The 20497-nt window shown below is 40.7% G+C and overlaps 2 protein-coding genes across 3 annotated transcripts; one reads left to right on the top strand and one right to left on the bottom strand.

Annotated features, from left to right (window-relative positions):
* Window positions 1-463: 463 nt before the first annotated feature.
* On the top strand, window positions 464-10521 carry LOC112561161. Its single transcript, XM_025233464.1, has 6 exons — window positions 464-2561; window positions 2995-3166; window positions 3454-4060; window positions 7649-8693; window positions 8827-8998; window positions 9698-10521. Exons 1-6 carry the CDS (start codon window positions 1195-1197, stop codon window positions 10313-10315), a joined length of 3981 nt encoding a protein of 1326 aa, XP_025089249.1. The 5' UTR covers window positions 464-1194; the 3' UTR covers window positions 10316-10521.
* A 122-nt stretch (window positions 10522-10643) lies between these two features.
* LOC112564622 (prosaposin-like) lies at window positions 10644-19689 on the bottom strand. 2 transcript variants are annotated; one of them, XM_025239576.1, is made up of 21 exons: window positions 19534-19689; window positions 18659-18753; window positions 18334-18455; window positions 17837-17912; window positions 17512-17670; window positions 17166-17256; window positions 16839-16891; window positions 16444-16581; window positions 16200-16290; window positions 15615-15655; window positions 15182-15319; window positions 14912-15002; window positions 14329-14369; window positions 13781-13918; window positions 13479-13569; window positions 12762-12802; window positions 12359-12496; window positions 12054-12144; window positions 11656-11777; window positions 11458-11520; window positions 10644-11042 (listed from the first exon to the last, which is right to left on the bottom strand). In XM_025239576.1, the coding sequence occupies exons 5-21, from the start codon at window positions 17608-17610 to the stop codon at window positions 10935-10937; spliced, it is 1575 nt and encodes a 524-aa protein (XP_025095361.1). In that variant the 5' UTR covers window positions 17611-17670; window positions 17837-17912; window positions 18334-18455; window positions 18659-18753; window positions 19534-19689; the 3' UTR covers window positions 10644-10934. The 2 variants fall into 2 exon arrangements, with proteins under 2 accessions (XP_025095361.1, XP_025095369.1); XM_025239584.1 differs by having other exon boundaries at window positions 15615-15652.
* Window positions 19690-20497: the final 808 nt, after the last annotated feature.

Raw genomic sequence — 20497 nt, 5'->3', positions numbered from 1 at the left:
GCACATAACTTCTCATCATCGCCGTCGTCGACGACATCATCGGTGGCAAACAGAAGGAATAACAGCAGCGCTGATATGCACCTTTCATTTCTATTAGGTGAAGGACAACAGAGATCGAACCCTCCTCTGTCTGCAAGTAAGAAAATCCACTATTCACAAAATTAGTTGATGTGGAAGATCAACATCAGAAATCAGTCTCAAAGTCAGAAGGTCTAGTTGGACTGTATACTGTATTGAATGCAGAACTAAAATCAGCGAAGAGTAGTCTAGCATGCGTCTTGGGCTTATCAAATGTTTGTACAGTGTGTTCACAATGAAAAACAGGGCATCGTCAACACCCCTCCGCTTCCCATAAGCAAATTGCAGGGTGTCTAACTCTGACAATTTTCTCCAGATTTCATCACGAGGGAGGTTAGTGCTACTGGCCAAAAATCATTAAGTTGACTAGGATTAGGTTTTTTGGGGAGTGGGACGATGTTGAAAAGTTTGTGGAATGGGAGTTGAAAGAGATGTTGAAACACTCCACCCATGTACCCTATGTACGTCCGTGACCCTACCAAGAACTTGTATTACTGGACTGCTGGCAGACGATTTTTTTTTTCGAGGCATGAGACTACAAATTAAGCTTCCGGTTTAGTCACATTATTTGTTTAGGCTCGCCGAGACTAACAACGGAGGCTAAGCGTTGGTCTTGGCAGACAGACAGCAGTCCTGCAAGACACGCCCACATATCCCATCAGGCCCCTGCCCCTTGCTGACCTTGACCCGCTACACTGCGCAGAGTTACCTGTGCATGACATACTGTTGCTGCTATAAATACTGGCAAGAAAGGTCGCTATAGGTGCGATGTAGGCTATACAAACCCGATACAAACGATCCCGCGACAACTTATTTTTAGTTGTTTTTTTTCTTCTCATAAGCCGTTGCCTTTGAACTGCAGCCGTCGCACTCTAGCAGCTGGCAAAGGACAGAAATAGCGCCACCTAGCAAGCGTTGTGTTCACGACCGTGTCCTCAATTTAAATAATACCGTTGCTGGTGTCGAAGTTCCTGGGACTTTTCCGTTCGGGGAATTTCTTTATTTGACAAAGGTTCAGACGAGGAATGGAGCTGAGATTCGAAAGTCACCGAGCTGTGCAGATGAGTGTGGAAGATTCCCAGGGGAAACTATCAGCTCGTCTGAAGGGCTGCAGCGATGGCCAGAAGGGGGACGCACAAAACACAGAGACCAAGAATCCTGTTACTGATATTCGCCCTGCAGTCTGCCCTCATCTGTCTCGCGCAAGATCCCAATCACTGCTGGACAGAGAGGCACGACGCAGGTTCCATAACTCACCCTTGCTTTGGCGAGGGCTTTTGCTTTTGCAGCAACACTACGGCCGACTGTTCATCGCATCATGGCCTCCTGACCTACGTGCCTCGTCTTCCTATCGAAGTCCAGGTCCTCAACTTCTCCAGCAACAACCTGTCTTATATATCTAACGATTTTTTTTTCAACGTGTCCCAAGTGTGGTTGCTGGATCTCTCCAACAACGGCTTAATATCTGTATCGTCTAGAGCTTTTCAGGGACTACATCATTTGACTACTCTCCTTCTAAACGGTAACCATTTAAGTCGTGAAGCACTGGGCCATGTTTTCCGAATTCAGTCCTTGTCGAGGCTGGAAATACTGTGCAGTGGCTTAAGTCAGGCAGACTTAAACATCTTTTCTAGGAGCACTCTGAGGGAGCTGGACGTGTTGAACGTTAGTCTAAACAATATTGGTTCCTTTTATATGGGACATCTGCAGCCTTTGAACAGTCTGCACATGTTCATTGCTCAGGCAAACCAACTGTACAACCTCACTACCTCACGACTGGAGAACCTGAGGTTTCTAGACCTGCAGTACAATCGTCTCTTTGACTTCCCGAAGTCATGCGATCCGGACACTGGAGAATCCCTTTTCCCCAACCTCGAGCAACTTCTACTGGATTTCAACATGATTTCTTCGATAACGGATCCTGTCTGTCTCCCAAAGTTGTATGTTTTGACCCTCGAGTTCAACAGATTCCAAAATTTTGAAAGTAACACTTTTGGAATCGCACGATTTCCAAGTCTAGAAAAACTTGAACTGACTCAAATGGAAGACAAAATATTACGAATCGACAAGTTCACCTTTAATAACTCACAGCTGCTGTATCTGGGACTCGCCTTGAATTACCTCGATCTCTCGTCTCCAAAAGTTCTTCATGAAGACGCTTTTGGTGGATGTACCAACGTTCTGAAATTCTATTTCGATCATTGCGTGTTCAAAACAGTGTCGATCGAAAGGTTTCACAGACTTTTCGAACCGTTCAGATCGATAAAAAGTTTGTATCTTGGAGACTGCGGAATTGAGAGCATCAGTCCCGACACCTTTGCGCCTTTTAAGAGTCTGGAGTACTTGTATTTATACGACAACCTGCTGAAGGTCATACCAGATGGCTGTTTCTCACCGTTGGTTCAACTGAAAGGGCTTGGCTTTGACTCCAATCAGATCAGCTTCGTCTCCCCTGAAGCTTTTGATGAGGACACACGAAAAAGGTTTGAATTAAGTAATTTAAAAAAAATAATTTTGACGAAACTCAAGCGTTTGTGTACACATGTATATGCACGTACTTGTGTTATGCAGCTGTTACACCTACCGTCTCCATTAAGTCCGGTACAAAGTGATTATGTCAACAGAACATGACCTGTGTGCACAATGTCAGTGTCTAGAAAACAAAGCTCATCAGTCATCACTTAGCGAATCTGTGTACAAGAGAGAGAGTGTGTGTGATTCTGTTTGCATGTGTTGCTGTCTCAGCGACCGTACTTTACATGGAAAACCGTTTGCCATAAACAGTTTTGAGCAGTTATATTTGACATAAAAACTGTTCGCTTAAGTTCAGAGTCCTGAGACTTACCGAGTGTTTTACATACACTTTCCTGTTCTATTTTAAAATTCATCTCACAATCTTGTGTGTTTGGCTTTCAGGTTACAACAAATCGACTTCAGCGGTAACCCGTTCTACTGTTCCTGCGATATTCGTTGGCTCCAGGAGTGGCTGAGCTCGCGACCTGACCAGCTGGTACTTCATGCTCGCGAGGGATACATGTGCGACAACCTTGTAAACACCAGCGTACAGGCGTTCCGCATGAACGAACAGGTAAACAACATTATATCTTAAGCTCCGAACAGGAAGGACAATGGGGAGGACGTTCAGGGGTAAAGTTAACTCTGTGGAAGAGGTTATGAACTGAGTTGGTGATTAGGGATTCAGTAGGGATCCTCTGTAAGTGTCGTATACAAAGTGTGTATGAAAACATGTTTCTAAAAGTCACGTACTTTAATGTCATATTTTGTTGTATGTATGGGGGCTATGTGTGTGTATGCGTATGCGTATGTGAATGCGTGTGTACATGTGTATGTATGTGTGTGAACTGGCTGTTGTAGGCATGTCTCTTGGGTCAAGGAGCAGCAACGTTCACCATTGCTGTCATCATCATCGTGCTCGTCGTGTTTATCATTTTCATCATCTTCTTCCGATTTCGATGGCATCTCCGCTTGGTGATGTACGAGTGGTTCCATCATAGAAGTCCACAAGAAAAACAATTCCGTCACTACACTTACGACGTCTTCGTGAGCTACGCTGTGGAGGACAGGAAGTGGGTTATGCAGGAGTTACTGCCCGTGGTGGAGGGTCGATGGAACTTTCGCGCATGCGTGCACGAGCGCGATTTTGTTCCCGGCAAGCACATCGTGGACAACATCGCTGACTGCGTGCACGACAGTCGCAAGATTCTGATGGTTTTCTCTCCTGATTATGCTCGCAGCGAGTGGTGTCAGTTCGAGCTGAAGTACTGTCAGTGCTGTGTGATGGACCGTGACGAGGTGTTGGTGCTGGTGTTACTGCACGAGACGGAGTCACGTGACATGACCAGCGCCATGTTTGTAGTGATGAAGACGACGACGTACATTGAGTGGGCGAACACTGTTGACGCTCGTGACTCCTTTTGGAGTCGTATGGCTCTTGCACTGAACAAAACTTTATCTTCTGAGGGTTAGTTTTTCCCGCTAAAGAACTAACTACTCATTACAGTCATTCAGTGATACAGTATGATGGTTGTTAATCATATTTAAAATACTTTTTTCTATTTGTACAGTATAGATTTAGAAAAAAACTCAAAATGATGTGAATTATTTATTCAAATTTTGCTGGTCAAAAAAACAAAACAAAAACAAAACACAAATAAAATAAACAATAAAAGAAACACCGACTCTGTAGTTGTCTTTTCCATTCCAGATTTTCGCAAGCTATACTCTGTGCTATGGATTCTTTGAAGGCTCCTCCCCTCCAGTACTTTACTAAAATCTTGTCCGTTCACACTCCTGCTCGTAACCTTTGCTCCTCATCAGACTCCCACATTCTATCCTCCTTCCCACAAAGACAGTCGACACGGACAACGGATGCCCTGCCTCTGTGGTGCTAAGCAGTAGAACTGTCTTCCATTCACAACTGGGACTACAAGGCTACATTCAAACGCTCTCTGAAAACAGATTTGTTCACAAAGTTCTATCCCTGAATTACTATTCTTAACTCTCTGGTAAAACTGTCTGTCATGCTAACCATCATGTAACAATTCCATCTTACACTGTTGATAGTATCTACATCCCTTCATACCTTCATCCATCGGAGGACCCCTTCAATTTTCGTCAATGGGGTCCCTTCAAATTTGGACAAAGAACAGGGACCCCTTAAAAATCTGAAGAAGGGGTCCCTGGGACCCCAAAGAATTTAGCCTTAGCAGAAGCCCTGTTAACATTTCATCCTGAAATATAAAGTTTCATCTACAATTATGCTAATAAGCGACCAAAAGCCTGATTATCGTTAGCTGACAGTTCATTTTTATACAACCTAAACCCAGTGCAGTCCAGTCCAATTCAATCTAAACCAGCAAAGTAAAATAAGTTCAGCAGGAGTGATGATTTCTATGACAGAAGGTCTGTAACATATGGGCCCCCAATACAATGAAACCACATCATAAACCAGTTCTCTATATATTACTAGTTTGATAGGGTAAGAAAAAGAAAGCAGGAATCAGCAATGCAACGTTGAACACACCTATGAACAGATGTCACAGGGCATATGTACAAAGCAACACAACACGCGTCTGTGCACGAAGAGATAGAGAAGGGGAGGGAAAAATACCACAGGAGAAAAAAGGGAAAGAAAAGTTGCTTAGTACGTGTAAATATTCACTGAAGATTAATTACTTTTCTGGCCTAAATCCAAGCTTTGCAAAGTTGCCACATTACGCATGCACTGGGACAGGAAATTCCAAATGCTGGGGTCCGAGAAAGATAACGGACGAAACTGTTCAAGTGTCCCACTTGGTACACAAAAAGACCTGGCTAAAGGTCACTATTCCAATGACTGAGTGTCAAAAACAGGGACAAAGGCCATGGGAGCTATGGTAATTTTGTAACACGAACGCTCGGCCTGAAACAGGTTTGGCTGACATGCGCAATCTTCAAACGCCAACGCGTTACGTCTACGTGAGCGCCAACTGGCAAAACGTCACGTAGCGTACACGTGTTTAGGTTTACTCCTACACAAAGCAAGTACAGCAGCCAGACAGTACAAGTGTAACAGAACCCAATACAATCCCAGTCTTTGTTCGGCCCGTGTCGTGTGTCCTGACATTAGTAAATTAAAAAAAATTTAGCAAACACCACTCACTCCCTTTCAAGTGCAGTAAATAGTTCATAAAATACTTCCTAGTTCGCCTTTTAACTTGCTGAGGTAAAGTGAGGATACATTGTTTGCAGAGTCAAGCAGAGAAAAATAAATCAGCGTTGATTATCATTTCTCTTCAGAAATCAAAACACAGAAGATGGTACTTGGTTTCTCCATTCTTTAAACAAAAACAAAAAACAAAAACAAACAAACAAAAAAAAACTAAAAAAAAAAAAACAACAACGACAACAACAACAACAACAACAAAAACAACAACAACAAAAAACTGTTAATTCAACTCCCAGGCTTTTCATTATGAATTCGAAAAGTTTTATCGTAAAATGCTAATGTAGGTGCTGCTGGATGCCAAAAAAAAAAAAAAAAAAAAATGCATAACTGATGACATTTCAGCTGCATGCATAGGAAAGGAGGTTGGGGCAGAAGAAAACACTGACGACGCCAGGGGGGGAAAACCCAGAGATAACTTTTATGCGTCCTTTCTCTTGTTTAACTCTCCAAGCCCAAAACGAAAGTACACGTTGATAGGCGGGTATGTGCAGCGGAAAATGTTGAAACTGAATATGCCATGTTTGTGACAAGGGAAATTTATTTGCTGGAAACCTACTACACTACCGGTTAAAAGAATCATGTATAGATGTCAACAACAACGAGCCCCAGACCAGCATCCCCACTACTACATTCTCCTACTTTTCCTGTCACTTTGAGACAACATGTCACTATGAGACGCTACACATGACACTACATGTTGGTGACATATAATTAAAGTAGACACACTGCAATTAGGAAGATAGGCACTTAAGTGAGAGGTAAACTAGAAGTTTCAAGGAACTGGATGTACTTTCAGTTTAGAGCGAGTTTCCGGGAAGGAGAGCTTTTTGAAAGTAGAACAAACCGGGACGGATTGCAGGTACTTGTTTGCAGAGGGTTTTAGCAGATACCTTTTTTTCCTTATGATCTGTTTTGCAGTAAGTTATTTTTCCTTGTTCAATAAAAATGACAAGGAAAGCATTTAAAGAACTCGAGGCAAAGAGGTACAACTCAGATGCATTGTGAGGGACGCTTCGCGGAGCTCCGACTCACAGTCGAAGAGTCATTCAAACATCCTTCGTTTCGATAACTTTGTTAGCGTGACAGACTGCAATTAGTTGACGCTTTTGCTGCAGCTCTTAATATTTCTTGGGTTATTCCAAACAAAAACACAAGATCGAGAAAACATTTATGAACAGTACGCACAAGCACGCTGATTATGCACGCAAACGACAGGCAGCCCCGCGGGGCCCGAGGCAAAGGCATGTGCGGGGCCTCACGCCACGGCTGACTACACTTCATATGCCTAGTTACCATATCAATCAAAGCAGATACATATATGTACATACAAACATACATGCACATGCCCGCGCCTAGACAGATCCATTTCAACCGTGACTATACCACTGTATTTTTAGAATGAACCCTCCTTCTATCGGTTTCGACACACAGGAAACCCCCGGAATATCCTTGTTTACTTCTGTAACTCCCTCGAGAGTCGGTCATTCTTACTGTCTGGCTGTCTCGGTGCACAGCAGACCAGAAGGACACGACAATGTTTCTCTCTCGTGCTTTTGCAGTTTTCTTCTTGCTACATCTGATGATGACACTTTCATCGACAGAGTTTTGCTGGAGCTATGCTGTGCGTCCGTACTTAATCTTGTACAACTGCTCTTCCAGCGCACCTCTGTGTCGCTGCGACTTCAACTTCACCCTCGACTGCTCGTCCAACTTTGGCAATGTGACATATGTCCCAAAGGTTACTGAATTCCAAGTAAAAGTTTTAAATTTCTCCAACAACAGGCTGACGAGTATTTCTCGTGGTGGTTTCTTCAAAAACGTTTCAGAATGCCTGGTTAATAGACTTGTACAACAACGGACTGGAGTACATACATCCTCAAGCTTTTGAAGGTTTGAAATCTTTGCGAACGTTGTTGATAGGAGGAAACAATTTTGGTTACAAAGACCTGGCACCAGTTTTCGGTGTCCCAACCTTGGAGAATCTGGAAATGCTTTGCGATAACCTCGGGCCTGTACCGGAAGGTGTTTTCAGAAACGTCAGTATGAAAGGCCTTAGATATCTTAAATTTGGTTTCAGCGATATTAACGCTCTGGACCTCCACGAGATCCAGCCGCTCCGTCATCTGAAAAACTTCACCCTCTGGTCCAGCAAACTCTACAACCTCACCACCGCCAGTCTTCCGTATTTAAAACACTTGGACTTCAGACAAAATCGACTGTTCGATTTTCCCAAGACCTGTGGCAGTGAATCAGGCAACCAATCGCTCTTTCCTAGTCTGGATTCACTCGGCTTGGACTTTAATATGATCGAAGTTATTAGCGGCCCGATTTGTCTTCCGAAACTGAAACATCTATCCATTCAGTTCAATCGCATCTCGATTTTTGAGACCAACATGTTTAGTACGCAACGGTTCCCTTCCCTGGATGACCTGCAACTCACACAGATGGAAATAAAGGTGAAGGAGATTAGGGAGTTCGCCTTCAACAATTCTGTTGTGACACACATCTGGTTTAGTCGGAATGGGGTAGACATGTCATCACCGTCCGTGCACGAGAAGGCATTCGGAGGGTGCAGCCAAGTTCGTCTCTTGTACTGGGACTACAACAACTTTGGCCTGGCCGGCGATGCTAGATATCACGCGCTGTTTGAACCGTTGGAAAAGTCTATGAAAACACTTTTTCTTGGATACAACCAGATTAAGTCGATCACCCCGAATACCTTCGCCAGACTGAAACACTTGACTAAGCTGTACTTGTACGGAAACGACTTTACTTTTATTCGAGATGGAACATTTGATCAGATAAAGTATCTCCAAGTTCTCAGCATGAATAAAAACAGATTGTCTGTGGTCTCGCAAAACGCTTTCGGAAACAAAACGCGAAGTCGGTAAGTAAAAATATTTTCTATTTTTTTTTAAAAGGAAAGACTATTGCTATGATTACAAAACATTGTTAAACAGATTTCTATATATCTTAGTACAAACAGAACAATTATTTTACAAATTTAATGTTCTCGACAGATTAAAAACCATCGACCTCAGTGACAACCCATACATTTGCTCCTGCGAGCTTGCCTGGTTCCAGCAGTGGTTTATCTCGAACCCGAAGCAGTTTGGGGATTACAATCATGCTGGTTATCAGTGCTCGAATATGGTCAACACTAGCTTGTATACTTTCTACATCAATGAACAGGTAAGTCATGAGGTATTCTACATCAATGAAGAGATATGTCAAGAAGTATTATTACCAAAGAGCCAAAGTCTTTGAAAAATCGCGATGCTTTCTGTTGTTTTTTAAATAGTTTTTTCGTCTTCTATGCATACTAATTTCACACTGGAGGGATAAAGAAACTAGCAGTCAATCATGTTCTGAACATCTGATTTGCATAGGAGGATCCGACATTTTCTAGTTCATCGGTAACTGAGAACCCAAAGTCTCTCGGCTGCTCTTATTGCTATGAAACAGTGGAGTCTGGAAAACCCATGTACTAAAGTCACAGACAAACAATTTTGGTTGTTGGGGTTTAAGATGTTAAAGATTGCTCTTATCGTGAGACTAGCCTTTTATAAAGAGCGCAGTGCCCTTTCTCTTGTAGCTTTATAGGTCAGGTACCCGCTCGAAAGGGGGGCAACTCGGGGAGGTATGATGCGTCAAACAAAGTTAATTGCTTCCCTTTAGATTTATAGGCAGTTTCAACTGCCCCATTACCCCCAAATAAAAAGGGGGGAAAAATGGGGAAAAAAGTACTGCCCCATTTTCAATTTGTCGGTATAATTATGCTGTTTGGATTTTATTTAAGTATATATGTGTAAGAAACAATGTTTAGTTCATGTTTTCTTTAAGCAATATTGAGCAGATAAATCTGACTTTGAGTGTGTGTGTTTATTTCAGGCCTGTTTAATAGGTCACGATGCTGCAGCCTTCACCATGGCCACAATCATCATTGTCTTTTTTGTGCTAACCCTCATCGCTGTTTTTTTCCGCTTCCGGTGGCATTTGCGTCTGTACATGTACGAGTGGTTCCACCATCGAAGCAGTCAGGGAAGACAACTCCGGGACTTCACATACGACATCTTCGTAGGCTACGCTGCTGAAGACAAGAAATGGGTGATGCAGGAGTTACTGCCCGTCGTGGAGGGCCAGTGGAACCTTCGCGCATGCGTGCACGAGCGCGACTTCGTTCCCGGCAAGCACATCGTGGACAACATCGCTGACTGCGTGCAGGACAGTCGCAAGATTCTGATGGTTTTCTCTCCTGATTATGCTCGCAGCGAGTGGTGTCAGTTCGAGCTGAAGTACTGTCAGTGTTCGGTCATGGACCGTGACGAGGTGTTGGTGCTGGTGTTGCTGCACGAGATGGAGTCACGTGATATGACCAGCGCCATGTTTGCTGTACTCCAGACGACGACCTACATTGAGTGGGCCAACGGTGACGACGCTTGTAACTCCTTTTGGAATCGTTTAGGGCTCGCACTGAATGATGCCATTAGAGACAGAAATAGCTTTTAGACTGAACAGGATTTCACGAGCTGCGCTCTTCAATCTTGTTTAAACTGAGAAAGCTTTTATTTTTAATGTAGCTTATTACCAATATAAATATTCTGATAAACACAACTGTGACGATGATTTGCGATGTCTATCTGTAGGACGACTTTGTCACACTACAAAAGAGGTTATGGATGTGAGCATGAGAGAGATTCGGACAAAAAAAAAAATGAGAGAGAGAGCATGCCAAGTATTTTTACAGTTTAAGAAAGTAAGAAAGAAAAAATATTTTTCTACATTCCTTATATAATTTCTATGGTATTAATTAGCAGTGAAACAATAAGGCGTAAGATCTTACTTTATTAGTTTACTGTGGCCAAGATCTGAAATTTCTAAATGTATACATGTTGCTTATCTTTGTCTCTAACTTTTTGAGATCTGGTTATATTAAATTTCTTCATGTATCTGGACTTTGTAGTATGTATTTTTATGTATGTATATATCTAAGTAGGCTTGCTGTTCGTATAAGTGATTAATGCAGGCATAGTCATACATTGTCAGTGGTGTGGTCTTGCGGCATCATAGTTCATCATTTAATAACCGAAAAAATGTAAGAAGCAAGTTGATAGACAGTCCGTGCAATTCAAGAGCTGCACAGCCCCAGGAGCTTGCAAATGGACTCAGGAGATGCTCCCTTGGACAGAATATTCTCCCAAATCTGGGGGAAATATTCGTCCACAGCATTCAGGCACTAAAACAACAGAATATTACCCAATAAAATTTGACAAGGACAAAAAAGCGCTGTTAAAATAAAACAATAAATCTCAAACAAGTAAAAACATCAGCTTGCAAGATGCAGAATGAGCTGTCATAGTCTGAAGCAAAAGAGACTTGCAAAATTTATTTATGACAACTTCGAATGACATTAAGGTGAACCCTGACAATAACAAACAGCAGACGAAGCGAAAGAAAAACCAAGTGGAAGAGATAAAATGACTTTTCTACAAGAAAAATGAGGAGAAGAGAAGGAAAAGTAATGAGGAAGATAAATATGTAAAGAAGAAGTAGGGGAGAAAACAAAGTTTAGGACAGGGTTTGGAAAGGACCATAGATGCGGAAAGAAAGTAAGAAAGAATCAAACAATGAGATGTCTACGGGTCACTCACTGCCTGATCAGTAGGGGGAGGAAGACGATGACAGATGTCCTCCAACATCGTCTGAATTTTCCCCTGAAAGAGAGAGAGATCACATCATGTACTTACGAACAAACAAACAAATAAACGTCTGGAATTATTTCAGTCAGATGTTTTAGTCTGCCAATCATCCAAGCACAAACTTAAGCAGAAACAACACTTTTCTCTTACTTCGTCTTGGTAGAGGTCGTTGTCCACGATGCCCAGAGCGTTTTTGCACACGTCACACTTCACGTCTTGTAGACCTGCCTCAGATCGTCGAATATACGGGGCCTTCAACAGCAGCTCTCGCCCTGGGTTGAGACACCACACAAAGTGAGACAAACATTGAAAACTAACGAAATAAAAAAAAAAAGCACACAGCATCTAGCAATACTTCTTGTTGCAACTGGACAGACAAAAATAGGGGAAAAGGTTTCAAATCAGGGTTAATGTGTCTTATAAGATATTATCACATTGATATTAATTTATTTTAAATTAATTAAAATGTAATTTAGATATAATCTAATTTATTTACATTTCGAATTTCCTGTCTTTATTTATCAGACGTTGTGCTAGAGAGTTATTACCTGAGGTACACAGTTTCAAATAGGTGCAGGCTTGTTGTGGATCCAAACCTTGAGCGAGAGCAGCCACTACCTCTGGGGCAAATCCCAAACACTAAGCAAAAAAGTAAGAAGAGATGCCTAAATCCAGTAAACAATTTTGCGAGATGAAAAAGATGCTTGCCAGTATAAAGCGAATAAAAGATAAAGTGCTGCACTAAGTACATTAACAAAATGTTAATTTACGATTTTGCTGATAGATTGATGTCCATATGTTTTGATGTCTATATGTTTTGATGTCTATATATTTTGCACAATATATTGCTAACCGTGGACTTGATGGGGTCTGGAAGACTGTTGCAGACTTTGTAGACAGTGGCGTTGATGGCTGCCTCAGTCTTGTTGTCTTTCAGGTAAGTGTCGACAGTTTGTATTACGAGTTCACACAAATCACACAACGGACCTGCCTGTAAAAAGAATACAATAATAAATAGATCGATTCAAACATTTAGTTAGTTTCGTATGGATGTATATATGAAAGTCGCCAGTCTACAGACGCACATCTCTCTATAAAGACATTAGTTTGTACTCCCATCAACCCCATCTCTACTTTGTCTCACACAGTGGATCTGCATTCATAACACTAAACTCACATTCCTGATGCACAGTGCTTACACCCACCTATGAAATATTTACTATATCACCCAAACATCCATCCATTAAATATTCTACCTCTATTTCTTTCAGTAGTAGTTGGTAGTTGATGGTGGTAACTGAAAAAGAAGGAAGCAAAACAAAAGATTGAGAGAGAATACAAACAAACATATTAGAAGATTAGACGCTGTTCAAACTGAAAAAAATTTTTGGTAGGATACTTGATTTAAAAACAAACAAGAAATGATCCACAAGGTATTCCATAAACCATTGAATGAAGGATGGTAGTCGTCCACCTGTTGTTGCAAACTACTCTCTCGACTTCTCCACGCCGACAGGTATGTGTATGCAATACAATTACACTAGACTGTGAATACCCCAGGGTACTTCTCCAATCACAGTACAACGTAGTCTAGTATAAACGGGTTAATTGTTAATAAGGTCAAGACATTATATAGTTTCTCCCAAATCATGTACAAGAAGAATTTAAGGAAGGATGCACACACACACCCTGGCTAATTTGGCTATTATTTGTTCAAGGCGTTCAGTTGATATTTATTATGCTACAATTCTAAATAACAAGCGAGCCAACTCTTAACTAAAACACATTCATACGCCACTTTGACACAGAAATACCCACCGCACGTTTCATTCCTACCCTTTTATTTGTTTTAATGGAGGGTTGTATTTGTTCAATTACGAGCTTACGTGGACCCCAACTTCCGCCCCGCACAAACGCGATACCAATCTATTCTCTGCCCTTCTCTTATTTTGTGACAGAGGGATACACCTCACCTGAGGTACACACTTTCAGATACGTGCAGGCCTGTTTCGGATCCAAACCTTGTGAAATTGCAGTTATCAGTTGAGGAGCAAGACTCAGGCACTACAGAAACAAGGAAACAGAAGAAAGTAGACCCATCAATCATGTACCTGTTTTCAACAGCACATGATTACATTTTTCTTTAACAAAGTATATTCATAACAATTGTGAATATATATTTGTCATATTCATAACAATTGTGACTATGTATTTGTCTATATTAAAACGTTATGACAAACAAGAACAGATAAATCCCGTGTAACAAGCTCCTAACCATGGACTTGATGGCGTCTGGAAGACTGTTGCAGACTTTGTAGACAGTGGCGTTGATGGCTGCCTCGGTCTTGTTGTCTTTCAGGTAAGTGTCGATTGTCTGTACTAGAAGCTCACACATTTCGCACAGTGGACCGTCCTAATAAAAGAATTGACACTGTTACTTATAAAACATAGAAACAATCTTATAGACAAGCATTTTACCCTTGTACCACTTAGCAGGTAAATGATGATGATGAACTACACAAGACCCACCATCAAAATCCAACTATTCTTAAAAAAAAGATAACAAAGAAATGATTCATGTAAAACTTGTATACTTTGCTTTGCACTTGCAAAATGTTAGTATGATTAGTTAAAATATACTTGTTCTATCATTAGATATATCTTGAAATTTGCTAAAGAAATTTTGTTATTACTTTTATTGCCATCAATGTCGGCAATGTTTATGAATTCTGTTCATGATTCTGTAAAGTATTGATGCTGGAAACAGTCATCTTAACAAATTAAAAAGTGCGCATATTAAATAGTTTTAACTCTGTACATTACCTGTGGATCGCTAGGCAGAGTGACATCAACAGCAGCAGGTTCTGAAGAACGAAATGTTAACGATGTAAATGAATATGCACGAACAAAGAACACACAAAAAAAAAGAGTAGTAATTCAAATACAATACAAATACGAAACATTGTTATCAATCCTTTTGAGGAAATTATTGTGTCTGCCAAGAAGAAAATCTCAGTCTCTGTTGAAAACAAAAGTAGATAATAAAGATCTATCATGGATGTGTATAGGTGGACTGCTGTCTGTCTGCCGAGACCAACGCTTAGTCTCTTGCGAAAGTTCTCCGCTGTTAGTCTCGGCTAGCCTCAAACAATGAATGTGACTAAACCGGAAGCTTTGTACACACCAGGCTTCGTGTTAGTAGTTAACTGGAGTTAACAGCTGCTGTTGTTAATGATGATGAGAGTGGAGAGGAGAAGAAGGAAAGGGAAGGGAAAGAGGACGGAATGTTTTGACATCAAATAATAGTGAAAATAAAAAGTTTCTACGAAATACTTTCTGACTGATTTACTTAATTAAACTTTTACTTAAAACTTAAAACTAAACTGAACCAAAGTCGCAAACTAACCTTCAGAACAGATCTTAATGGAGGTGCAGGCTTGCAATGGATCCAATCCCTTAGCGATTACAGTTATTAACTGTGGTGCAAGTCCCAGACACTTCGTTAGAAGACAACAAAAAATACATAAATTTCAGCACGTGATAGAAGTTTGTGCATACAACTCCTTTAAAAGAATTTTATTCAACCTTATTAGATAGAAAGAATGATGAAATTGTCAAAAATGAATCATTGGAGAAAACAAGTAAATTTAATTTCCGATCAAATCCAGTTGCTAACCAAGATTTTGTAGGTGCCAGAAAGACTGTCGCAGACTTTGTAGATAGTGGCGTTGATGACTGCTTCCGACTTGTTGTCTTTGATATAAATGTCTATGATATTTATCAGCAGCTCACACAACTGACACTCTGGACCATCCTGAAAGAGAGAGAGAGGAAAATAGAAAATCTTTTAGACCAACCAACCGACCGATCGGTCAGGGTGAAAGGTTTTTGGTTTTAAAAACATATCTTAGAACACTTGTTATCATTCAGAATCACGTGGGATGGAATGGAACTATTAGCAAAGGACTGGAAGGAAAAAGACAAGATAAATACCAGTAAAATCCGTAAAGCAATTGAAAAAATTGTGACCTGTGATAACATGCGGTTACTGTTTAACCTACAGAGTTTTCTCTCAAGGAAACAAAAACAAAGAAAAAATAGATGTTTACCTGCAGAGACCGCAATGTCAACGTGTTATCTATACCACCTGCTGAAGACACGGGGAAAAAAATTTAGATTAGCTTGTAAAAACAATGACAAATATATACATGTATAAGGTCTAGTATACGAGACGAAAAGGTGGGTTGAAGAATAAATTCATAGTGCTTGCAGTAAACTACCTTGAAGCCTAACCCCAAACATGGGACACACACAATTTCCAAATAAACATAATTCATCAAACGCTTTAAAAAAAATCGCGAACAGAATTACAAGAACTCAAACCTGCATGCGACTGGAAATTTCAACAAGAAAACATGACAAAGTATACGCGTAAAAAGAAAGCATCTTATGAAATAAAAGCACGAAGATTCCTAGAAACAATCAATGGAAAAGATTCAGGATTTGATAACATTAATGGAACATTTTTCGAACGGGCTAATAGAAATTATTCATCAAGAACACGGTTACAAAAGAAACTTCCTATGACCACTGATCTTTAGAGAAAATTTATGGAATGTTCATGCTTGAAGTATGAAATATATTACCATTAAAATGCCATTAAATAAAGTAACGTAACAAATATCACTTCTCACCTGATGTACACAATTTCAGATAGGTGCAAGCTTTTTGTGGATCCATACCTTGAGAGACCACGGACACGAGTTCTGGGGCGAATCCAAGGCACTGAACAAGACAACGGGATTGCCTTTATCGTGAATACTATTAAATAGTTTACAACTGTTTAAAAGCATTTAATACTTTAAGAATTTTGATAATACTTTTACTAGTTAGGAATTATTATTTTTTATTCTTTAAAATATATGATCGCATCCTCACCGTGGACTTGATGGGCTCTGGAAGACTGTTGCAGACTTTGTAGACAGTGGCGTTGACGGCTGCCTCGGTCTTGTTGTCTTTCAGGTAAGTGTCGATTGTTTGTACTAGCAGCTCACACAACTCACACGCCGGACCGGCCTAAAAATAGCATCCACCCGTAAAATAATCATACATCGATATAGAGATATAGTAAACCATTCATCCGTTCATTTACCAATTATACCATCAACGTTATACACGTCCGTGGTTGGACAGATATTTATGTGTCTGTAGTATTTTGAAGTATTTGTCGAAGATTTGCAAAACATTTGGAAAGTTGAAAGAAGATTATTCATTTTCTTGTCCTCTTAAGGACCTGACATTAAAGAAGAGAAAATAATTTTGCATAGAAGTACCTGGATTTCGACCACGGCCTTCTTTTTGGGAATGGCCTTGCTCTTGTCCTTTTCTGGAAACGAGGTTTCAATGCAAAGGGACTTTAACTGAACAGACTTCACATAAACTTGCACATTTGCATCTGATTACTGATTCTTAAAATATACCGAAACGCAAAATATATTTGATAAATAAGTTTCGACGGAATATGATAGTAATGATACAAATATCATTCAGTATGTACAAATCTTTTTACAACCAAAGACAATTCTTACCTCAATTTGACAAAAAAAAAAAAAAAGGAATAAAAGATTTTAAGAGTATTTTTTTATCTCTGGTTTGTTTACCCGAGAGGCACAATCCAATGTTGGTGCAGGCACCGACTGGGTCAACTCCTTTCATTATGGCATCCACAATAAGAGGTGCAAAAGTGGTGCACTGTAGGAAATGAATCTTGTTTTTATTTTTTTACCTGTCTTTTGAAACATCTTTACATATATCACATCACATCACATCATGTCAAACATATTTTTGGAATCAGTATCGGGGAGTCTGTGCCTTTATGTATCATTGTTTAATGTAACTAAAAAATAAGTCCTGTTCTATGTGTGTCTAAAGTCAGAAACAAGCCCCCAACCTCCTGTCCTTCGTAAGCTAAGAGCATAGCGCGCATGCGCAGAGGGTGGAACTCACGAGATCTCGGGTGGGCTCCGACAACAGGTCGCACAGCTTGGCGACAGTGGCGTTGGCGGCGCTGGGGGTCGTGCGGTTCTGCAACCACGTGTCCACCATCCGCACGACCACCTGGCACAGCTCACAGGTGTCGCTGCTGACACGGAGTGTGGCGGATGGCTGTGAACGACAATGGAGACTTACGTGTCTTTGCACTCAGTTGCTTTGGCTACTTAGCTGTGAAACAGTGCTGGCTGTGGGAACATCTTTCTATTTAATGTGCTAAATCACGAATTAAATGTAAGACAAACACAAGAAGCGAAAGGAATACTTTATCATAACTCACCTCTAGGTTCAACCTGGTTCCTAACCTCTGTGCGAGGAGAGCAAGCGGTCATGGCCACACAAAGCTCAGATGGGTCCTTGAAAGGTAAGAGAAAACTGGTGGTAGATAGCCTATTTTTTATTCAGCACATTTCTAGTTTTGATTTGATTTTGCAAGGGTAAGAATAATTTAGTTCTTGGTAGCAGTATTAAAATAAAATTCTTCTTACAGTAATCTCCTCTTGCTTTGATTCTGCATTTAAAAAGGTTTCAGTTTGGCAAACATGTTTTGTGTTTCTGAAAAGTCTTTTTCTCAGTTTGCCATCTGCCAAGCATTGTGTTTTGCAAACCTGGTTTTGAAAAACAGATTTTTTTTTTTCGCATTTCGGGTTCTTACTCTATTTTAAAAAACTTTTGTTTTCAACAAAATTGAAAGATATTTAAATAAACTTTTGCAGAGTAACCAGGAGTTAATTCACAAAGACAAGATAAAACGTCTAATGAGCTTGCATTACTGACCATACTGGCCAGCAGGTGGTACAAGACTTCTGGGTAAGACCATCCACCACAGCCTTGCACACATCTCTGCGCTCTGAGGACACCAACTCGCACACCGTCTCCAGATGACTGAGCACTCTGACCTGATAATCAAAGGAAAGATAAGCCAGACTCAACAGATACCCACCCAAACTCCCAAACCCTTTACAGCTAAATTCTTTATGACAAGGACTTGAACTGTATGTTTGAGATGAGTAGAAAAAGACTTTTTTTACTAGTGTATATACTTATGTTTAACATATTTGATATGACCGTCATCTAGATGAGATGGTGATGGTCTACTCACGTGGACATTGAGGTCAGTGACTGCCGCGCGGATGTCCTGTGTCGTGGAGAGACACACCTGACACACCAGGTCACTAGGGGTGGCCACAGAGCTCCCTGCACACGGTGACATACAAAACAAATTTTTGAAACAACTACATCTTCACGAGGTCTTATCAGAATGACAGTACACTCGTGTGGAGGGGACTAACTATAGCAACTCTCGGCGAAACAAGCTTTAGACTTACACGACACCAAGCATGTAGAGGTTACTAGATAACTTGCATCACTGACCAAATAAGTTTTCGTCAAAGAGTCGTCACATATGAGGAAAAGTAGTAAAAAAAATAATAATCATAATAATATCTTTATCTTTATCCTCTCTTGACACAATGCCCTTGGATCCACCGTTTATCTAGAATCACGAGCCGCCTTCGGCATGTGCAAACTGTGCACCTGCACAGGGCCGCCAAATCCCAGGGGCCGCCACGCCAATATATATTGAATATAAGAAAAATAAAGTGAAAGAGAAAATAACAACACGCTGACGGCGATGTTCACGAGAATATCGGGGGCCGCCACTTGGTTTGACACTAGCGGGCCGCCAATTCTTTCTCTGCCCAGGGCCGCCATGAGACTAGAGCCGCCCCTGCTGGAATCGACTTAAACCGTGAAAAGTTCCACCAAAGAATGATTTTCTGCATTTTATGGACATCTGCAATATATCCCCCTACTATTTTCACTTCAGCAAACACCACAGCATGCTGTAACCTCCACTACTTTATTTTTTAATAATAAAGTCGGCACCAAATGATATTCCGTCTGGGTGCCTTTTTATATTGTAACAACATTGTAACCAAAGTTATTTGGATATTTATTTAAAAACAACTCACTTACCAAAGGTCACCGCAATTGCCAAGCACCAAAGTGTCATCAACCGAGCCATGCTGAGGCTGTTACGATGTCAACCTCTCAAAATCAGGTCTTGCACGAGGGACGACACATGGGGTGATGGCTGACTATAACAACCAGAGACCCAACCTTGACCGTGGCGCATTTAAAGGACTGGTGCTCTCCGAAGTGGCTCACCTGGTCCTCCTACAGTTTGTGTCGAGTTTTACCTGCTTGGTCTTGACCTCTTCTTGGTTGGCTAGTCTTCTGAACACGCTCCTCTGATATTCTGTCGTGTTATCTCCAGCCCACCAGCTTGTTCCCATACTGTAAGACGCCTGTATGGATCCCAATATATCTGTCCACACCCTTTTTTTCTCATGGAAAAACACTCCTCGTGCTCGAAGAATCAGGTTCTCTCCCCATTTATCATCAATGAGATGTTCAAGCAAGAGGTCTTCTTCAGCATTTGCAAGAAAACTGATTGTCTCTTTTTTTATGAGGCTAAGAGAATTCTTCTCTCATCTTTCAGCTGTAATTATAAAAAATTATCAAAAGATAATTTTGGGGATTTATTACTAGAGGTAGTCAAATAAAACGTAATAGAAGCTATTTCGGATATGGAGTCAGAAATAATATCACAGCATGCTGCTCCTCTCCGAACTTTTCCCTCTCGTTTCGTTCTCTTTCCAGAACTTCTAGTCCAGGTGTGGCAACTACTTCATCATGTCGGGATTCTATGAGCAGTGATTATTTGCCCGGTGTCCGGTACGTTTTATTTCACTGGCCTTAGTTTTTAAAAATTGAATTAATAAGTAATTAAGCACATGTACATTAAAGACTAATTTTCTATTTTAAATGGTTGACACAGATGCTTCAGAATAAGGAGGTTTATACATAAGCTTTTATTTCCATTCTGGTTTCATGAAAATTAATTTTTTTTTACCGTGAAGTCGATGTGTTTGCACAG

The sequence above is a fragment of the Pomacea canaliculata genome, linkage group LG1 (assembly GCF_003073045.1).
Source record: "Pomacea canaliculata isolate SZHN2017 linkage group LG1, ASM307304v1, whole genome shotgun sequence".
Classification (NCBI taxonomy): Eukaryota; Metazoa; Mollusca; class Gastropoda; order Architaenioglossa; family Ampullariidae; genus Pomacea; species Pomacea canaliculata.
This window is presented reverse-complemented; position numbering and strand designations above follow the sequence as displayed.

Bases quoted from the DNA above. Each gene is read 5' to 3' on its own strand.
- LOC112561161 (XM_025233464.1), top strand. From the start codon at position 1,195: ATGGCCAGAAGGGGGACGCACAAAACACAGAGACCAAGAATCCTGTTA. The intron at 2,562-2,994 runs GTTTGAATTAAG...TTTGGCTTTCAG, and splicing joins GATGAGGACACACGAAAAAG to GTTACAACAAATCGACTTCA. The intron at 3,167-3,453 runs GTAAACAACATT...TGGCTGTTGTAG, and splicing joins CGTTCCGCATGAACGAACAG to GCATGTCTCTTGGGTCAAGG.
- LOC112564622 (XM_025239576.1), bottom strand. From the start codon at position 17,610: ATGGTGGACACGTGGTTGCAGAACCGCACGACCCCCAGCGCCGCCAAC. The intron at 16,291-16,443 runs GTGAGGATGCGA...TGTCTTGTTCAG, and splicing joins CAGAGCCCATCAAGTCCACG to TGCCTTGGATTCGCCCCAGA. The intron at 15,003-15,181 runs GTTAGCAACTGG...CTTCTAACGAAG, and splicing joins CTGGCACCTACAAAATCTTG to TGTCTGGGACTTGCACCACA.